At 36.3% G+C, this 21,410-nt stretch overlaps 1 protein-coding gene across 2 annotated transcripts in view; it reads left to right on the top strand.

Moving 5' to 3' along the window:
* The window catches only part of tafa5l (TAFA chemokine like family member 5, like), an 80,208-nt gene that overhangs the window by 17,623 nt on the left and 41,175 nt on the right, over positions 1 to 21,410 (top strand). For both annotated transcript variants that reach the window (XM_073819496.1, XM_073819495.1), the window contains exon 2: positions 9,382 to 9,531. In XM_073819496.1, the coding sequence (XP_073675597.1) occupies positions 9,382 to 9,531 (150 nt within the window). The remainder of the gene's footprint in view (positions 1 to 9,381; positions 9,532 to 21,410) is intronic.

The raw sequence follows: 21,410 nt of genomic DNA, 5'->3' as shown, positions 1-21,410 counted from the left end.
AAATGTTTTTACAATATAAAATAGTAGATTCTATTTGAATATACTTTAAAATAAAATTTATTCCTGTGATGCAAAGCATTACTCCAATCTTAAGTTTCACATGATCCTTCAGAAATCATTCAAATATGCTGATTTATAGTCAATGTTGGCAACAGTTGTGCTGTTTTTTTTTTCGGTATTCTTTGATAAATAAAAAGTTAAAAAGAACAGCATTTAATCAAAATGGAAATCTTTTCTAACAAATGTGACCCTGGACCACAAAACAAGTTGTAACAGTACATTGTATGGGTCACAATTATCGATTTTTCTTCTTTTATGCCAAAAAATCATTAGGATATTAAGCAAAGATCATGTTCCATGAAGATTTTTTGTAAAATTCCTACTTTAAATATATCAAAACTTAATTTTTGATTAGTAATATGCATTGCTAAGAACTTCATTTGGACTACTTTAAAGATGATTTTCTCAATATTTAGATTTTCTTGCACCCTCAGATTCCAGATTTACAAATAGTTGTATCTTTGCCAAATATTGTCCTATCCTAACAAACCAGACATCAATGGAAAGCGTATTTATTCAGATGATGTATAAATCTCAATTAAAAAACGAATTACCTTTATGACTGGTTTTGTTGTCCAGGGTCACATATAAGTCTTCAATATCAATTCTTATCAATTTAACACATCTTTGCTAAATAAAACTATTAACATCTTCCAAAAAAGAAAGAATAAAAATGTACTGACCCCAAACTTTTGAACGGTAGTGTATATTGTTCGAAAAATTTCTGTTTTATATAAATTCTGTTCTTTTTACTTTTTATTCAGCAAAGAATACTGAAAAACCCTACAAAAAATGCTTTTCTTACTTAGATTTTACTTAGACCTAGATTTTTTGGTCTTGCTTCCAGCTAAAATATCTAAACATTTTTAAATCAAGAAGGATTTTCTAGACGAGTAAAAGTTATTGTCGTTTTAACATTAATGTGTGTTGGCAGTTTGTGTAAACAACCACCCTACAATGATAAAATTCCACCCAGTGGTATTTTTTTAATCTTTAAAAGTAATATCCTCTTTTGAAAATCAGGTCATTCTCAGTTTCTTGTCGGTGTGACGGCACACCATCAGAGACCACTCCCACGATAGTTTAGACCTTAGACCCGCCCTAACCGAGCTGAAACTGTCCAACTCCGATCGCCATTGTGTCGACTCAGGTGCAGGGGAAGACAAAAATGTCTCAGATTGAGCGATTGAGGTGTTCTGCTGTTGGATGTAATAATGAACACAGCAGTCGTCATTTACTCCCGGCATCTGAGCCGCTGAAGAAGCAGAGGATAACGTTACTTTCGTTTTTAAAAGGAAAGCGCCAATCCCGATCTACATATGCATCTGTGTTCATGCGAATTGTTCCTGATGCAGCTTTACCCACAGCAGAAGTGAGTATAAAGGTTTTTTATGCATCTTTGCAAATGGCCTTTCTTAATAATGTTCTTTATATACAGGTTTCGCCGCTAAATGCATCTAAACGCAGCTAAGCGTAGTTAAATGCGGCTAAAGTAAACATTGCGGCTCATAATCCCACATCAGAGAGGGGCGGGGCGAGCAGAGCTCATTTGCATTTAAAGGACCATGCAATAAAATGAGTTGATGTTTTGTAGAGCTGATTTTGACAAGTTAAAAGGGTGTTTTTTTACATTACTATTGAGAATTTTTAACCAATATATATTATAGACTTTTCATTAAGACCCTAAAGAATCATATGAACTTGTGGAAAATGGGCATCCGATGACCCCTTTAAAAATCCAAACTTTTGAACTCCAGTGTTTTAAAAAAAAGGGTTTTTTTTTTACTGTTGAAATAGAGCCGAGTGTCTATCCATTGCACATCGAGTTCAATTCCTCTGGTTTCTTCCTGAAAGGCAGGTGTCTTCTCTGGCTTGGCTGACCTTAACCTGTTGTTTTGAAATAGTAATTGTCCAGGCCACTGGCCTGTGAAAGCGTTCAGTCGTCCTGTAGGGAGTCCGAGCTTTGCGTTCGACATGTCCGTCTTAATCAGCTCAGCCTGTGCCGGCTGTTGACCAAGCAGTAGCGGTCAACGGCTCCACACTGCTGTCTTTGCATTTCAATGGGTCAAGTGCTAATGCAACGGGAGGGTGGGTGTGCTGTTTTGTGCATGTTGGGGTGAGGAGAGTGTAAAATATGATGAATAGCAATAAGCCGTTCAGCCCTGCAATCAGCAGCAGCTTAAAGCTGGAATCAAGGCTGACGTGTTGACGAACAGGGAATATGATGCTCTTTTGGGACTGTCTTCCATCAAGCATTGATTAAAGTTGCAGAGTCGCTGCATTTCGGAGACAATAGTTAGGCTTTTTGCTTTTTTTGTGACGGCGAGATCTGATTGGCTTTCCGTTCGGTCTGATCAGAGTGAATTATTGCGCCCTTGAGATGAGCTTCCTGTGAAAGGGAATCTTAAAGCACGAGTCGGTGGTGATACATCACTGTTCCCGAGTTCTATTACACATATAAAAATCCCCTTTCATCACATCTCTGTTGGCCCTTCAACTGTATCGCACAAGATTAATTAATATTGTAAATCTGCTTTTATTGCTATTTTAAACAGGCGGATTCATAGAGTTGTACACGGTCGCTTTTCTTTTCTGATCAAACACAAAGAAAGAGCGAAGACAGGAAGCGAAGGCACAAGGAAGACTTTTCTCTCTGACGTGAATTATGATTATGATTATGTATGAGTCAGCTAATGTCTAGCCAGACTTCTTGCACTTTTCGTTCTTTTTCTACAAAGCTTGCTGGTCATTGTGGTCACTTGAATAGAAGTTGTATGCTTTGCCAGCACACTAAAAGTGTCAGAAAAACTCAGCCAAGCATTTATGCCTGTCAGAGAAACCATTGAGGAGAAGTGGTCTCGAAGGATGTAAGAGAAAGATATTTTGTTTTATAAAAGCCTTGAACAACAATGAAACCTTTAGAGAAGCAAAAGCTAGCATTTAAGCAACACCTTAACATTATCTCAGGTATCTATCTGCTTCTAAAGACACCAAAATGAGTAAATTAGTTGAACCTCACCACGATGCTTGATGCTAGCTTGCCTATTTTTGTTCATTTCAGATGTATGGATATGTTTGGAGAGATCCAGTATTCAATTTAAAATTTTCATAGTACAGACAATGAGAAAATTAGATTTTATGCTGGTATTCGGAGCTGCTCAGCTAGATGTCTATTTTAAAAGGACCCAAAAATGAAGATGTTGTTTCTAATCCATATGACTTTCTGTCTTTCTGATTGTACAGGTTGTTCTTTTCCATGCATTTACAATGAATGAAGGCTTTCAAAGTTCACCAAAAGGACCAAAAAGCTCTATAAAAGTAGTCCAAATGTTTTGTGTAATGCACATTCAGAATTGAAGTTGTTTTTCACTGTTGAACTTGGAGTAACCTCTGAAACTGAATCATTGAGTCTGTGTGTTGATCTAGAAATCCAAATCAGTCTGATTTATGAATGATTCATTCAGACAAGAATCATTTGTGAGCTTGATCAATTCAATTCATTTTACATTCAAAGACTCAAAAGAATGATTCATTTATAAAATTCCTCATGCAAAATGTTTGTAAGGCTTTGGAAGACTTGGAAAATAGTCGTCGACTCAAATAAACCATTTTTATTGTGCACAAGTCATTTGAACCACTTTTCTGTTGTTTTGAAGTGTGACAGCCCCAGTTCTCATTAACTTTCATTGTGTTGTATGAGTTACATGATTTTCATAGCATCAGCAATCAGAAAATTGGATTTATGCTGGTGTTCGGAGCTACTAGGCTAGATGTATATTTTAAAAGGACCCAAAAATTAGCATGTTCCCAATCCATATGACTTACTGTCAACCAGATTGTACAGGTTCTTCTTTTCTAGGCAATTACAATAAATGAAGACTGAGACCTTCAAACTTAAAAAAAGACCAAAAAAGATCTTTAAAAGTGGTCCAAAAGTTTTTTTTTATGTAATGCACAGTTGAAACTAAAGTTGTTTTTCACTGTTAAACTTCTGAGACTGAATCACTGAGTCTGTGAACGAAACATTTAGAATGATTTGTGAGCATTATCAACCAATTCATTTACAGAAACTCAAAGACTCAAAATAATGATTCATTCATACAGTTCCTCAAGCAAAAATATTGTATGGCTTTGGAAGACTTTGCAAATAGTTGATTCAAATAAACCATCTGTATAGTGCACAAGTCAATTTAACCACTTTTGTAGTGTCATTTTAGAGCGTGACAGTTCCAGTTTTTATTCACGTTAATTGTATTGGATGAATGTTACATGATTTTCATGGCATCAGAAATGAGAAAATTAGATTCTATGCTGTTATTTAGAGCTACTGGGCTAGATGTCTATTTTAAAAGTACCCAAAAATGAAAATGTTTTTCCCAATCCATATGACTTAATGTCAACCTGTTGTTGTACAGGTTGTTCTTTTCCATGCAATTACAATAAATGAAGACTGAGGCTTTCAAACTTCAGCAAAGAGCAAAAAGCTCTTTAAAAGTGGTCCAAAGGTTTTGTGTAATGCACAGTTGAAACTAAAGTTGTTTTTTGCTGTTAAACTTCTGAGACTGAATCACTCTGAGTCTGTGAGTGAATCATCCAGAAATTTAGAGTCATTTGTGAGCTTAATCAACCAATTCATTTACAGAAACTCAAAGAGTCAAAAGAATGATTCATTCACAAAATTCCTCATGCAAAACTATTGTATGGCTTTGGAAGACTTGGAAAATAGTTGTTTACTCAAATAAAACAACTTTATAGTGCACAAGTCATTTGAACCGCTTTTGTGTTGTCATTTTGGAGTGTGACAGTCCCAGTTCTCGTTAACTTTCATTGTGTTGTATGAATGTTACATGATTTTCATAGCATCAGCATTGAGAAAATGATTTTATGCTGGTATTCGGAGCTACTGGGCAAGATGTCTATTTTAAAAGGACCCAAAAATGAAAATGTTGTTCCTAATCCATGTGATTTACTGTCAGTCTGATTGTACAGGTTGTTCTTTTCCATGCAATTACAATGAATGAAGACTGAGGCTTTCAAACTCCAAAAACTCCAAAATAGAACCAAAAAGCTCTATAAAAGTGGTCCAAAGGTTTTGTGTAATGCACAGTTGAAACTAAAGTTGTTTTTCACTGTTAAACTCGGGGTAACCTCTAAGACTGAATCATTGAGTCTGTGAATGAATCATCCAGACATTCAGAATCATTTGTGAGCTTAATCAACCAATTCATTTACAAGGAATCAAAGATTCAAATTCATCAAATTCCTCATCTAAAACTATTGTATGGCTTTGGAAGACTTGGAATATAGTCATTGACTCAAATAAACCACTTTTATTGTACAGAAGTCAACTGAACCACTTTTGTGGTGTCATTTTAGAGTGTGACAGCCCCAGTTCTAATTCACTTTCATTGTACTGTATGCACGTTACATGATTTTCATAGCATAAGCAATGAACAAATGAGATTTTATGCTGGTGTTCAGAGCTGTAGCACTAGATATCTATTTTAAAAGAATTTCACAGAAAAAATCAAAATGTTGTTCCCAATCCACAGGACTTTCTGTCTTAATCCTGATTGTACAGATCATTCTTTTCCATGCAATTACAATGAATGATGACTGGGACTTTCAAACTTCAAAAAGGTCCAAAAGTTTTGTGTAATGCACAGTTGAAACTAAAGTTGTTTTTTACTGTTACACATGGAGTAGCCTCTGATACTGAATCATTGAGTCAGTGTGTTAAACTAGAGAACCAAATCAGTCCAATTCAGTCCAATTCAAATCATTTGTGAGCTTGATCAACTAATTTGTTTTTTACAAGAACACAAAATTCCATTCAAAACCATTGTATTGCTTCAGAAGACTTGGAAAATAGTTTTTAATTCAAATATAGTGCACAAGTCATTTGAACCACTTTTGTGGTGTCATTTTAGAGTGTGACAGCCTAGATATCTATTTTTTCACCCTAAAAATGAGAATGTTGTTTCCAATCCATAAGACGTTCTGTCTTAATCCTGATTGTACAGATTGTTCTTTTCCATGCAATTCCAATGAATGATGACTGAGACTTTAAAACTTCAAAAAGGACCAAAAAGCTTTATAAAAGTGGTACAAATGTGTCCATCTGATAAAAGATAGCTATGTGTAATGCACAGTCGAAACTGAAGTTGTTTTTCACTGTTAAACTTGTGGTAACCTCTGAAACTGAATCACTGAGTTGAACTAGAGATCCAAATCAGTCTGATTCATGAATGAACCATTCAGAGATGAATCATTTGTGTGCTTGATCTACTAATTTATTTGCAAGAACACATTGTATGGCTTTGAAAAGTAGTTGTTAACTCAAATAAACCATCTTTATAGTGCACAAGTCAATTTGTGTTGTCATTTTAGAGCATGACAGCCCCAGTTCTCATTCACTTTTATTGTACTGTATGAATGTTACATAATGTTCATAGCATCAGCAATGAGAAAATATGATTCTACGCTGGTATTTAGAGCTGTTGAATTAGATATCTATCTATTAAAAAAATATATATCTCAACCAAAAATTGAAAATGTTGTTTCCGATCCATATGATTTTCAGTTTTATAACTGATTGTACAGGTTGTTTTTCCCCATGCAATTACAATGAATGAGACTTGGACTTTTAAATTTCAAAAAGGACCAAAAACCTCTATAAAAGGGGTTTAAAAGTGTCCTTCTGATGTACACTGTTAAAATTGTTGTTCCTCAGTGGTAATTTTTGGGTAACTTCTGAGACAAATCATAGAGAGAACCAAATTAGTCCCATTCAGAGCAGTTTTGTGGAAAAAAAAGAATCCTGTTTAAAAGAATCCTAATACTTAAAAGAACAAATTTATTCACAACTCAAATTGACCACTTTTATAGTGCATGAGTCAAATTATCCACATTGTGATGTGAATTTGGAGCTTGACAACTGTAGTTTTCATTCACTTTTTGGTTATGAATGTTTCATGATTTTTATAGTATAGGCAATATGAAAAGATTTTCATATTCAACCAAAAAAATTAAAATGTTGTTTCCAATCCATATGACTTTTGGTCTTATAACTGATTGTACAGGTTGTTATTTTCCATGCAATTACAATGAATGATGACTTGGGCTTTCAAACTTTAAAAAGGACCAAAAAGCTCTATAAAAGTTGTCCATAAGTGGTTTTCTGATATATGACAGCTTTGTGTAATGCACAGTCACAATTGAAGTTGTTTTTCACTAGCTGTTACACTTGTGGTAACCTCTGATCTGTCAGTTTGTTGAACTAGAGATCAAATCAGTCCGATTCAGGAATGAATCATTCATACAAAATCAACCAATTTATTTACAAGAACACAAAATTCCTCATGCAAAACTATTGTGTGGCTTCAGAAGACCTGAAAAATAGTCGTTGACTCAAATAAACCATCTTTATAGTGCACAAGTCAATTAAACCACTTTTGTGGTGTCATTTTGGTGCGTGATAGTCTCAGTTCTCATTTAATTTCATTGTACTCTATAGATGTAGCATGATTTTCATAACATCAGCAATGAGAAAATGAGATTTTATTGCTGGTATTCAGAGCTGTTGGACAAGATATCTATTTAAATTTAAAAGAATATTTCAACTAAAAATGAAAATGTTCTTTCCAGTCCACATGATTTTTGGTCCTAAAACTGATTGTACAGGTTGTTCTTTTCTATGCAATTACAATGAATGATGACTGGGGCTTTCAAACTTCAAAAAAGACCAAAAACTCTATAAAAGTGGTTTAAAAGTGTCTTTCTGATGTATGGTAGCTCTGTATGATACACTGTTAAAATTGAAGTTCTTCCTCAGTGGTAATCTTTGGGTAACCGCTGAGACCAAATCATTGAGTCAGCGAGTTGAACTAGAGAACCAAATAAACCAAAACCCAAAAATGAGATTTTATGCTTGTATTCATAGCTACTGGGCTAGATGTCTATTTTTTAAAAAGACCCAAACATGAAAATGTTGTTTCAAGTCCTTATGACAATTTCTGTCAGCCTGATTGTACAGGTTGTTCTTTTTCAAGCAGTTACAATGAATGATGACTCAAGCTTTCAAACTTCAAAAAGAACCTATAAAAGTGGTCTAAAAGTGGCCTTCTGATATATGATAGCTTTGTGTAATGCACAGTCAAAACTGAAGTTGTTTTTCATTGTTAAACTTGGAGTATCCTCTGAAACAGAATCATTGAGTCGATGTGTTGAACTAGAGATCCAAATCAGTCTGGTTCATAAATGCGTCTTTCTGACCATCAGAATCATGTGAACTCAAAGACCTCAAAGTTGCGAAGCTGACTTTAGAAGACTTGGAATAAAGTTGTTGACTCAAATGAAACACCTTTATAGTGTACAAGTCAAATTATCCACATTCGTGATGTGAATTTAGAGCTTGACAGCTCCAGTTTTCATTCACTTTCGTTATGAATGTTATATGATTTTCAAAGCATAGGCAATGAGAAAATAAGATTTATGCCAGTATTCAGAGCTGTTAGTCTAGATATCTATTTTAAAAGTATATTTCACCCAAAAAAATCCATTGTACATGTTTTTTTCTGTGCAATTACAGTGAATGATGACTGGGGCTTTTAAACCTAAAAAGGACAGCAAAGCACTATAAAAGTGGTTCAAAAGTGGCCTTCAGATGTATGATAGTTTTGCGTAATGCACAGTCACAACTGAAGTTGTTTTTCAGTATTAAACTTAGAGTAACCTCTGAAACTGAATCAGTGAGTCATCACTTCAGTTCATAAAGGAATCATTCATCCATGTTTTGCAAATGCAAAGAACTCAAAGACTCAATCATAAAATATTCCTCATGAGAATCTATTGTGTGGCTTCAGAAGACTATGAACATTGTCGAGTAAAATAAACCAATTTTGTGCTGCATGCATCAAATGAACCACATTTGTGGTGCCATTTTGGAGCTTGACAGCCAGTTCTCATTCACTTTCACTATATTGATTTACAAATTACCTTTGTGTTCAACACACAAAAAAAAGAAAGTTACACAGGTTTGGAAAGACATGAGATTGAGTAAACAACCGTAGTGTTCATTTTTGGATGAACCGTTCCTTTAAATGTTCTATTTCACCGAAAGCCATCCATGTTTATTTCCCTCCATGATTGCTTTGGCAATGACTCTCAGACTGGTACATAACAATGCACTCAAAGAGAGGCTCATTTTAAGAGATATTAAACCTTCACGTTGAAGTTTATATAACAAGGTTTTACTACTGATATCTTTATTTTTAATGTCACGCTTTCTGAAATGTATATATGTGTGTGTGTCCTCCACAGGTCAGTTGGCAGTAGGCACATGTGAGATAGTGATGTTGAATAGAGACAGCAGTCAACCCAAGCGCACTATCGCCAGGCAGACAGCCCGCTGTGCCTGCCGGAGAGGACAGATCGCTGGCACCACACGGGCCCGACCAGCATGCGTGGACGGTGAGATGCATCCCACACACACAGTCTCACATCGTGTGGATATACACACATATATCCGCTCACAGCATGCAACAAGCCACATCATGTCATTCGAATTCACTGTTGATATGCATTGCATTGTTTTTTTTTTCTCGTGTCAAAATCTTGTATCACACAATATAACACTATAGTCAGACTTGCTACATGTAAAGAAATGCTCTTCTCTGCAGCGTGTGCTGTGTCAAAGTCGAGGACGGATGAGGATCGGTGAAAAAGGAAAGAAAAAATGTAATCTTTGGATTGTTTCTGTCACTGCAGTTTAGGAATATTTGAGCCTGTCTGTTTTGCCGAGCGCCGGATGTGGCAGAGTATCTCATGGGCTTTCAGCCATTCTTAGGTTGTAAACCTGAATATGATGGTAGTCGTTGTTGCTGTAGCAAATAAACCCAAGTCTCCTGACAGCTGGGGTCGCGTAGTTCACTTTTTTTAAGCGCGATGGTGTTTTTTGGTAAATGCTATACAGCATGAGCTCTTCAACGACACATTAGTAGCACTTTGTAACGGCAAGACCAGAGTAATTAACCAAGAGAGTACCATAATTACAGCTGTGGGAAATTGATTTTTATTGGCTTTCTCTGCTGCCTTCATGCTCCATTAGTAGTGGATCCATTAAAGAAGGACCTGTTGCGTGAACACGCGCACATGCTGTAAAATTACAGGCTACCTCATGACTGCTGTACTGAGACAATTAAAGTTTCAAAGACTGTAGAAATTACATTAAAGATCCATCCGTCCATCATCATCTAGTCTATCTATCTATTGCAGTTTCTCATCCAGTCCGCATATCTGCTGCATTGTAGAGCTCAACTGAAGGATTTAGACATTTAAAATGCCTAAATTTCCATGATGAAATTGATTTTCAGTATAAATGTATGAATATTTCATGGTACAACTACCATAAGCTCTGAGGTTAAGCAGGATATGCTTCTGTACAATCCCTAAGTATAAGGTGTAATTTCAATTTCATTTACATTTATATTTTAAAAAATAGCTTTTTGAATTTGAAAATATTTTTAAATTTGAATATCAGGGTATGTTTAACTTATTTTGTCTTCTAGGACTAATATCTGTAGCCTCTGAAGGGCAGTACTAAATGAAAAAATATAATATTTAGGCAAAATAAAAAAAAAATGTACACATCTCCATTCTGTTCAAAAGTTTTCACACCCAGCTTTTAATGCATATTTTTTTTCTTTTGGAGCATCAGTGAGTGTTTAAACCTTCTGTAATAGTTGCACATGAGTCCCTCAGTTGTCCTCAGTGTGAAAAGATGAATCATACAGTCATTGTTGGAAAGAGTTCAAATACACAAAAATGCTGCAAAACCAAAGAATTTGTGGAACCTGAAGGATTTTTCAACAAGGGACAAACAAGGGACTCATGAACAACTATCACTAAACAAAACAAAACACAGCTGTGGATCATTCAGGTAAGAACACTGTATTAAGAATCAAGGGGGTGTAAACTTTTGACTATTATTTATATAAACTATTGTTTTCTCTTTTGCATCATGTAAACATATTTTTTGTCAAATATCTTATTCAGGTCAGTACTAAATACACAGTAACATGCATTTTGTATGATCCCTCTTATTTGGATTAAATAATTAACATTTTTTTTTATTCTGAAGGGGGGATGTAAACGTTTGACCTCAACTGTATGTATGTGTATAGATAGATAGATAGATAGATAGATACAGTAGATAGATAGATAGATATTTTAGTGGTGGTGCTTTTAATTGTGACTCTACCAGGCTTTTTGTTTTTGAACATTCTGCGCTTCAAGCTAAAATTGTCCAAATTTAAAAAATGCTTTAAGGCTTCCAGTTAAGATTAGTCGCCAGATTAGTCAACATGTCCTTTAGGCAGCCCACCAATATTTATAGCGCTAAATCTTTATTGAATAGTTCTTTTAAAATAGTAAAAATGAATGTAAATATATTTCCTGAAAAAGTGTGTGCTCTCGGTTGAGCTCTATTCGGTCAGATGGCAGTTTGCAGGTGAGGCTGTGTCTGGCAGATGAGTCCGGGGAGCAGATGGTCAAGGGTCTCGGAGGAGAAAGGGAGGGCATGTGCAGGTCGGGTCCCTGCAGACGTCTGAATCGGTGAAGGTGTGCTGGACGGAGTCGGCTCAGGTGTTGCGTGCGCACGGAGAGACAAATTGAGTCATGATGCAGAACAGAGGTTCCAGGGGAAACGGAGTGTGTGTGGGTGTGATTCATCCTATTTGAAGCTGGACTCGTTGTCTCCTCACAGACGCACTGGTCAGTGGGTGGTATCTTTTTTCACATGCAGGGAGGAATAGGAAATTATCTGTTTTTGTGGGCTGCTGCATGCATGTTTATATTGATTCTCATTCCGCTGCTTTTGTGTGTATTTCTGGGGAGATTTTGCATATGCCTGTCCCATATACAGTGACCCTGAAAGAGAAAGTATTCTTGTTCTATCTATTTGCAAGCAGTTAATGATCAGTGAGTTTGGAGCGGAGGCACACGGCTCCCCAGGAGGCCATGTGTTCACTGGCTGCCTCTACAGCGGAGAGCACAGCTCAGGAGCCTCATCAGGCTTCACATGAAACAAATAGGGTACGAAAATATCTGCTAAACTCTGTGTGCGCTGTAATCTGCCGGTCTCTGCTCCCTGTGTGGCCTAGTTAGAGCACTTCAGCGTACCCAATGAGACACGTGTGTATTTGCATCTCACATGCATTAATGATAATTAAGGCTATATTCTTATTTTACATTAAAGGTTCATTTTTAGATCAGGCCTTTAAAGGGATAGTTCACCCAAAAATGAAAATTTGATGTTTATCTGCTTACCCCCAATGCATCCAAGATGTAGGTTACTTTGTTTCCTCAGAAAAACACAAACGAAGATTTTTAACGAAAACCGGTGCAGTCTGCCAGCCTTATCATTGACATGGATGGGCACCAAACCTTTAAAAGTAAACAAAAACATGCACAGACAAATCCAAATTACACCCTGTGGCTCGTGATGATACATTGATGTCCTAAGACATGAAACGATCGTTTTTTGTGAGAAACTGAACAGTATTTATATCATTTTTTACCTTTGATACACAGCCACGTCCATCTGTAATGTGCACGAGTTTGGCATCAGTCACGTCACATGTGCACGCGCTTCTGGCGTAGTATACGCAAACGCCGGAAGCGATCTGTCGCATGTATATGACACTCATTGTTTACACAGAGCACAGAGATTGTGGGTATAGCGGCTATTCAAAATGGTAATTACTTGCGCGTATCCTGATTGTTTAAACCGATTTAAAGCTAAAAGATTACATTAGTTTGCGCAAACTCATCCAGGACTTTTCACTGATTTCCCCTTCCGGCGTTTGCGTATTCTACGCTAGAGCGCGTGCTCATGTGACGTGACTGATGCCAAACTCGTGCACATGACAGATGGACGTGGCTGTGTATCAAAGGTAAAAAATGATATAAATACTGTTCAGTTTCTCACAAAAACCGATCGTTTCGTGTCTTAAGACATCAATGTATCATCACGAGCCACAGGGTGTGATTTGGATTTGTCTGTGCATGTTTTTGTTTACTTTTAAAGGATTGGTGCCCATCCATATCCATGATAAGGCTGGCAGACTGCACCGGTTTTCGTTAAAAATCTTCGTTTGTGTTTTTCTGAGGAAACAAAGTAACCTACATCTTGGATGCGTTGGGGGTAAGCAGATAAACATCAAATTTTCATTTTTGGGTGAACTATCCCTTTAAGGGCGGCCGTGGATCAGCATCTTTCCGGTTTTGTTTATACAAGGTGTTTCCATTTTAGGATTAAATGAAAGGGAAAGCGAAAACCAGCTTAGAGATCCTGAATGTGTTATGGCATAATGAGTGTGTACTAATTCAAAATCAGTTTTGGTGCTAGTATGAGTTTTAAATCAAAGTCACACCAAAGACTGAAGCCGAAGTTTATTTAGTAATCAATCAATTAATTACAGTATATTTAATAATCCACACTCAAACAAAAACTGAGTTGGATATTAACATTTAAATTGCACATAATGCAGTTTTTATATCAACTTTTTAATGTCATAATTATGTGTGTGCTCCGATTTGTAAATTTAAACATTTAAACTGTGGCTGTAATAAAAGCTTCTCTTCATGACAGATTTATTTAAACGTACATTAAATAATGAAGAAAACCATTTAAAAAGTCAAAATATAATGAATATGTAATATAGTGCATGCTATTAACAAAATGCTTCTCTCTAGAGTGGTTGTTTTTCTAGCTGACTAACAAGCGATATGAACACTGAATGGCTATCCTGAGGTAAATGTAACATTTTTTAACATTGTTTACAAGCTTTTATTAATTGACATCTTTCTGCAGTTGAAACACTGTTCGATTACGTGAGATTTTTTTCTTTTGTCTTTTCTTCTTTTTTTGCTGAAATATCTGTGCATCACTAAATAATAGTTGAAAGTCAGGACTAGAACTAGAAGCACTAGGACTAGTACAGATCTAACCCTAGTATAAGTAGTAGTTTAAATTCAGAGCTTGCAACATGTATATGTGCATTTAGTCAAAGTCAGTTCTAGGCTACTTTGGGTACTAGTTCCAAGACAGTACTGGGATAGTTTGAGTGTTAAATCAGAGTCAAGATAGATACTAGAAAATGTGATCATTCAAAGCCAGTATTGTTTGTATTATGTGTACTAGTTATGTGTACAGTAAAGTCAGATCGAATACTACTTAGTTTAGTGCTAGTTCTACTATGAATACTAGCTCAGAGTCAAAACTAGTACTGTGAAGTCAGGACTAGTACTGGAATAACCAGTAGGACTACTGTACAGCCCAATTTAGCCTTAGTATGAGTACTAGTTTAAATTCAGAGCTTTCAATGTTTAAATCTAGTACTAATATTTAAAGTCAGTACTGAGTATGAGAGGTAAAATCAGGATTGGCACTAGAATATGTGATGTTTTGAAAAAAAATTTTTCTAGTACTAGTTGAAAGTCAGGACTACTACTAAAATGAGCACTAGGTTTAGTGTAGATCTTGCAATGTGTAAGTCCAGTACTAGTTCAAAGTATTAGTATTAATGCTAGAATGAGTACTAATTTAAAGTCTGTTCTAGATAAAAGATATAGTACTTGAGTTGCTGTGAAAAAAACAGTACTAGTTCACTACTAATTGTTGTATGAGTACCAGTTCAAAGTCTCAATATTAAGCTAGAATGAGTACAGAATTTAAATATGTTCTAGATCGAAGACTTTATTTGTCAGTACTAGTTCAAAGTCACTGCTAGTATGAGTGTTAGTCAGGATAGGTAATGGAAAATATGATACAATTCAAAACAGTATTGTTTGTATTATGTGTAGCAGTTCAAAGTCAGGTTGAATACTACTTAGTTTAGTACCAGTAAGTTAGTACTTGGGCTTGTAGGTGTAGGTCTAGTGCTAGTATGAGTACTAGTTCAAAGTCAGAACCAGTAACAGAGTATGTCAGAATAAATTAGGACTAGATGCCTTAGTATGAGTACTAGTTGAAATTCAGAGCTTGCAATGTTTAAAACTAGTAATAATATGAGTACTAGTTCGATGTCAGTACTGAGTAAGTACAGTACTGAGGTAAAATCAGGATTGGTACTAGAATATGTGATGTTTCGAAAACAGTTTTTTCTAGTGCAAGTTTGAGTACTATTTGAAAGTCTACAACTACTAAATGACAACTACTAAAATGAAAACTAGGATTAGTGTAGAGCCATAGCTAATGCTAGATTTTGCAATTTATAAATCCAGCTCTAGTCCAGTGTTTTAGTATTAGTGCTAGAATGAGTAATAATTTAAAATCTGTTCTAGATAGTACTTAAGTTCAAGTACTAGTTCAAACACACTACTAGTTGTAGTATGAGTACTAGTTTAAAGGCTTAATATTAGGCTAGAATGATTACAGATTTCAAATCTGTTCCAGATCAAAGATGGTACTTTATTTGTCAGTACTAGTTCAAAATCTGTGCTAGTGCTAGTATGAGTGTTAATTTAAAAGGGGTCATCGGATGCAAAACTCACTTTTACATGTTGTTTGAACATTAATGTGTATTGGCAATTTGTGTACACAGCCACCCTACACTGAAAAATATCCACCCAGTGGTATTTTTTTAATCTTTAAAATTAATATCCGCTTTTTAAAATCAGGTCATTCTTGTTGGTGTGACGACACACCGAGGCCACTCCCACGATAGTTGATTGACACGAGCGCCTTACCTTAGACCCGCCCTCACCGAGCTGAAACAGTCCGACTCCGATCGCCACTGTGTCGGCTCAGGTGCAGGGGAAGACAAGAATCTGATTGAGCGATTGAGGTGTTCTGTTGTTGAATGTAATAATGAACATAGCCGTCTTCATTTACTCCTGATATCTGAGCCGTTGAAGACACAGAGGATTAGCGTCACTTTCGTTTTTTAAAGGAGAGCGCCGATCCCGATCTACATACTCATCTATGTTCGTGCAAATCATTTGTGATGCAGCTTCACCCACAGCAGAAGTGAGTATAAGGGTTTTTCAATGCATCTTTGCATTAAAAATGTCTTGGTTAGCAAGTTTCGCAGCTAAACGCGGCTAAAGTAAACATTACGGCTCGTCATCCCACGGCAGAGAGGGGCGGGGCGGGGCGAGCAGAGCTCATTAGCATTTAAAGGAACATGCAACAAAATAGCTTGCTCTAAAAAGGACTGATTTTGACAAGGTAAAAAGAGTGTTTTCACTACAATTGAGAAATTTTACCCAAAGTATGTTATAGACTCATTAAGACCCTAAAGAATTATATCAACTTGTGGAAAATGGGCATCCGATGACCCCTTTAAAGTCCTTGTCAGCTACAGCACTAGTATGGCACTGGTTTAAAGTTTTATTTGAAGTCAGTACTAATAATAGTATGAGTAGCAGTTCAAAGTTTTACCTTGTCACATGGATTTGGTGCAATAGCAGCAAGGTGTTTTTCATTTGACATGTTTCACATGTTGGGCTAAGATTTCATGCCTAGTGCTCAGGTGCCTTGTCTGTTTTACCAGATATACCCCAGTACTTCTTTCAACTAGATTCCAACTGGAGTGTGTAATCACAACCGTTACCTCAATATAGCCATTCCTCAGCATGAAGCATCGCAGCTCAGACACCCTGACCGACAGCACGCTAAATACCTCGCTGAAGCATTCCAGCTTCATTTAAGCTCATTGATTTTCTTTAGCGCTCTTTGTTTTCTTTCTTCATGGCCCAGTTGTATTTGTGCTTTTGAATACTGTCCCTCAGAGGGAGGCTTGTTTATGTGATGTGGGATGGATTTGATTGTTTTAGGCCCCCCGGGGACGAAAGGACTTGGATGAGATCTGTAGAGCTGGCTCGGCCGTCCGCAGCCGGTTTAAAGGCGTAATCCTTCATTTTGCCGCCGCCACTTTACTTTGATAAATACGGGGATGGAGCTTTGATAACGTTATCACACGCAATATTCATAAGAACTGCCATGAAAGACCTGCTGTGTTTCAGATCAAGAAAATGGCTGTAAACATATCTTAAGCGTCTGGTGACAGGAAATTTCTAAAAGGAAGCCGAGCCTTTGTGCGCAGAAAATTGCATGGACTGGGTAATCAAGGAACTGAGGCCTCACAGGGATGCTATACTAATGAAATTGAGGATTTTGTGGAATTTAAGGATAATCTAAATCCTGGAAATGTATTCTGCGCACATCCGTGTTCAGTTAGGTTTCGTTTAAACGAGCAGTTCATGCTAAAATGAACATTTGCTGGAAATTTACTCACCCTTGGGCCATCCAAGATGTAGATGAGTTTGTTTATTCATTGGAACAGATTTGGAGAAATTTTGCATTACATCACTTGCACACCAATGGATCCTCTGCAATGAATGGGTGCCGTCAGAATGAGAGTCTAAACAGCTGATAAAAACATCACAGTATTCCACAAGATTTATTAGTTAATGTCTTGTGAAGTGAAAATATGTATGTTTCTAAGAAAAATAAAGATGTTTCTAACAAGAAAACCATTGTTTTTGGCTAAAATATACAGTGCCTTGCGAAATTATTCATACCCCTTCATTTTTTTGCCTTATGTTAAACTACTTTAAATTACTTTTTTTCCACATCAATCTACACTCCCTACTCCATAATACGGAGCCCCTTACGTCACCTGTAGAAGAAAAATAATTAATCCGTGGGGACGGTTTCGCAATTCGTTCCCTCAGTTTATAAACCGTTCTCACGAATTCTTAAACTGTTCCCTCAGTTTAACAATTCGTGCCCACGGATTAACAAACCGTGCCCACGAATTTCCAATCCGTGCGCTCAGATTTTGTAAACCGTACCCTCGGATTTTGAATCCGTACCCACAAATTCATAATCCGTGCGCACACTTTCGCAATCCGTTCCCACAGTTTGTAAACTGCTCTCACGGATTTGTGGCCCCGCCCCCAAATTCAACCAGGACACGTGTTTATATGCTGGATGCATTGTTTTGCATTTATTAGACTTTATTTCTCAGTAGGCTATATGAGACTATGCAACAATGACAAAACAGAGTTTTTAGCTTTATTTTATATTAATCACCAATAGATTAGCTGCCAAAAAAACCTGTGTTTTAACCTATTGGTTATTAATGTAAAATAAACGATAAAAAGAAGCCTGTTTTGTAAGTGCGGTCATGGTACCAAAATAAAATAATAAGTGAAGAGCGCTGTTCAAACGGCTTTGTTTTATATAATATTTTTCAAAATATAAAATTACCTGAATTAAAAAAAAAAACGAGTTTTGGAGAGGAGAAGGTAAAAAGCAATACAAAACAAATAATGTACAGGTTATGTTGCCATTCCTTTGCTCTCAAACTAAATGCAATGTAATAATAGGCCTTATTTAATAATAACATTAATAGTGCAGCATGTATCTAACTCTGGGTGAAAAGCTTATCATAATCACAAATCCGTGAGAGCAGTTTACAAACTGTGGGAACGGATTGCGAAAGCGTGCGCACGGATTATGATTTTGTGGGTACGGATTCAAAATCCGAGGGTACGGTTTACAAAATCTGAGCGCACGGATTGGAAATTCGTGGGCACGGTTTGTTAATCCGTGGGCATGAATTGTTAAACCGAGGGAACAGTTTAAGAATTCGTGAGTACGGTTTATAAACTGAGGGAACGAATTGCAAAACCGTCCCCACGGATTAATTATTTTTCTTCTACAGGTGACGTAAGGGGCTCCGTACCATAATGGCAAAGCAAAAAATAGGTTTTTAACATTTGTGCAAATTTATTAAAAATAAAAAACTGAAAAGATCCCGTTGCATAAGTATTCATATTCTTTTCTGGGACGCTCGAAATTTAGCTCACTAGCATTCATATTGCTTCTAGATGTTACTACACTTCGAGTGGAGTTAAACTGTGGCAAATTCATTTGAATGAGTTTGATTTAGAAAGGCACACACCTCTCAGAAAAGGTCTAACAGCTGAAAATGCATATCAGAGCAAAAACCAAGATAACTGCCTGTAGAGCTCAGTGAGAGACTTGCTTTAAAGCAATGATCTAGGGAAGAGTTCAGAAAAAAATCTGCTGCATTGAAGGTTCACAGAAGCATTATCCATAATGGAAGATGACTGGAACAACTAGGACTCTAGAAAATGTCTGCCAGCCCCCATCCAAGCTGACAGAGCTTGAGAGGTGAAAAGGTGAGGCAAAGAATGGCAGATAATTGCCAAATGCAGATGTGCAAAGCTTGTCACATCATACCCAAGACTTGAGGCTGTAAAGGTGCTTCAACTATGTACTGAGTTAAGGGTTAAGGGTATGAATACTTATGCAATGTACTTATTTCAGTAAAATTTGCAAATCTGGTTTTTGCTTTGTCATTATTATGGTGTATGGAGTGTAAACTTTACAAATTTATTAAAGATAAAACACTGAAAGAAGTACATTGCATAAGAATTTGCCACATTTTAACTCCACTCGAAGTGTAGTAACATCTAGAAGCAATATGAATGCTCCTGAGCTAAATTTTGAGTGTCCCAGAAAAGGGTATGAATACTTATGCAACGGGATCTTTTCAGTCTTTTATTTTTAATAAATTTGCACAAATGTTAAAAACCTATTTTTTGCTTTGCCATTATGGAGTAGGGAGTGTAGATTGATCTGGAAAAAAAAGTAATTTAAAGTAGTTTAACATAAGGCAGCAACATAACAAAATGTGAAAAAAATGAAGGGGTATGAATAATTTCGCAAGGCACTGTAAGACTTCTACACACTTTCTTCAATGAAAAGTCAGCTTGTCTAAATAAGAAGAGAAATATGCACAGATAAAGCACTGTTTACAAGCAAAATAATGTGAGAGGACACCAGGAGATGGACTTTTTCACTAGAGTAATCCATAATATAAATAAATACTATGGATGTTTTGACTAGAAGCAACGGTTTAAAGTTAAGAACATCTTAAAGGTGGATTTGTTTCTCACAAACATGTATCCTTTCACTTCACAAGATGTTAATTGATGGACTGGAATTGTGTGGATTACTTATCAGCTGTTTGGACTCTCATTCTGATGGCACCCATTCACTGCAGAGGATCCATTTGTGAGTAATGTAATGTAATGCTAAATTTCAAACTCATCTACATCTGGGAGGTTCTAAGGATGACTATATTTTCACATTTTCACCAAATGTTCTTTTTTAGATGAACTGTTTCTTTAAGCATTAACTCTTCCAACAAGTAGTTAAGGTTCTCATAACATTCTTTTGGAGAATACAAAATAGAAACAAAATGAGAAATGTTTGACTTCATATTGACCTTGGATGTTCTCTCCAGGAGTTTGAAATCTTTTCTAAATCCCTAGATGTTTGTGAGATAATGAGGGTATTTTTTTAGTAGAAACCTTTGAGAAGGTCTTGGAGAAGCAACTGAGATATTCTCATTTGTTATTGTTCTTTCCTGGTGTGCAGACGAGACGCAGCCGTCAAATCTTCTGAATTGTCTGATGCTCCTCATCCTTTTTGACCTGTTTTGTTCCCATCACCCTCTGAACGCTAGTTGATCTGCATCTGAAGCGCAGGAACAGCAGGGGTTTATGGAATTTTACATGGATCTACAGAGCAAACAAGAGAACTGAAAGCGAGAGCCTCAGTGCATACACGTGTCTGATGTCGCTCTCTTTGAGTTGTTTGATGGTTTCGGTTCTACGACGTGAAGATAATGAAGTGTGCAGTGAATCAAGGCCTGCAGGCTGCTTACTGAAACATGCATGACTTTGCCATAATCTCAAATCCACTTTCATACACAAATCCATATTTAATGTTGAATATAAAGGTTGGGTGGTTTTTTTGTGATGCCTGTTGGATCTCAATGGTTTGTAGTAACAAAAATCTTTTAATAGAAAAAAGGGTAATATGACAGACATTATATGTGACCCTGGACCACAAAACCAGTCTTAAGTCGCTGGGGTATATTTGTAGCAATAGCCAAAAATACATTGCATGGGTCAAAATTTTTGATTTTTCTTTTATGCCAAAAATCATTAAGAAATTAAGTAAAGTTCATGTTCCATGAAGATTTTTTGTAAAATTCCTACTGTAAACATATCAAAATGTACTTTTTGATTTGTAATATGCATTGTTAAGAACCTAATTTGGACAACTTTAAAGGTGATTTTCTCAGTCTTTTTTATTTTTTTGCATCCTCAGATTTCTGATTTCAAATAGATGTATCTCAGTCAAATATTGTCCTATCCTAACAAACCATACATCAACAGAAAGCTTATTTGTTGAGCTTCCATATGATGTATAAATCTCAGTTTTGTCAAATTTAACCTTATGA

The sequence above is a fragment of the Garra rufa genome, chromosome 15, assembly GCF_049309525.1.
Source record: "Garra rufa chromosome 15, GarRuf1.0, whole genome shotgun sequence".
Taxonomy (NCBI): domain Eukaryota; kingdom Metazoa; phylum Chordata; class Actinopteri; order Cypriniformes; family Cyprinidae; genus Garra; species Garra rufa.
Note: the sequence above shows the minus strand (reverse complement) of the source record. Positions and strands in the feature narration are given on the sequence as shown.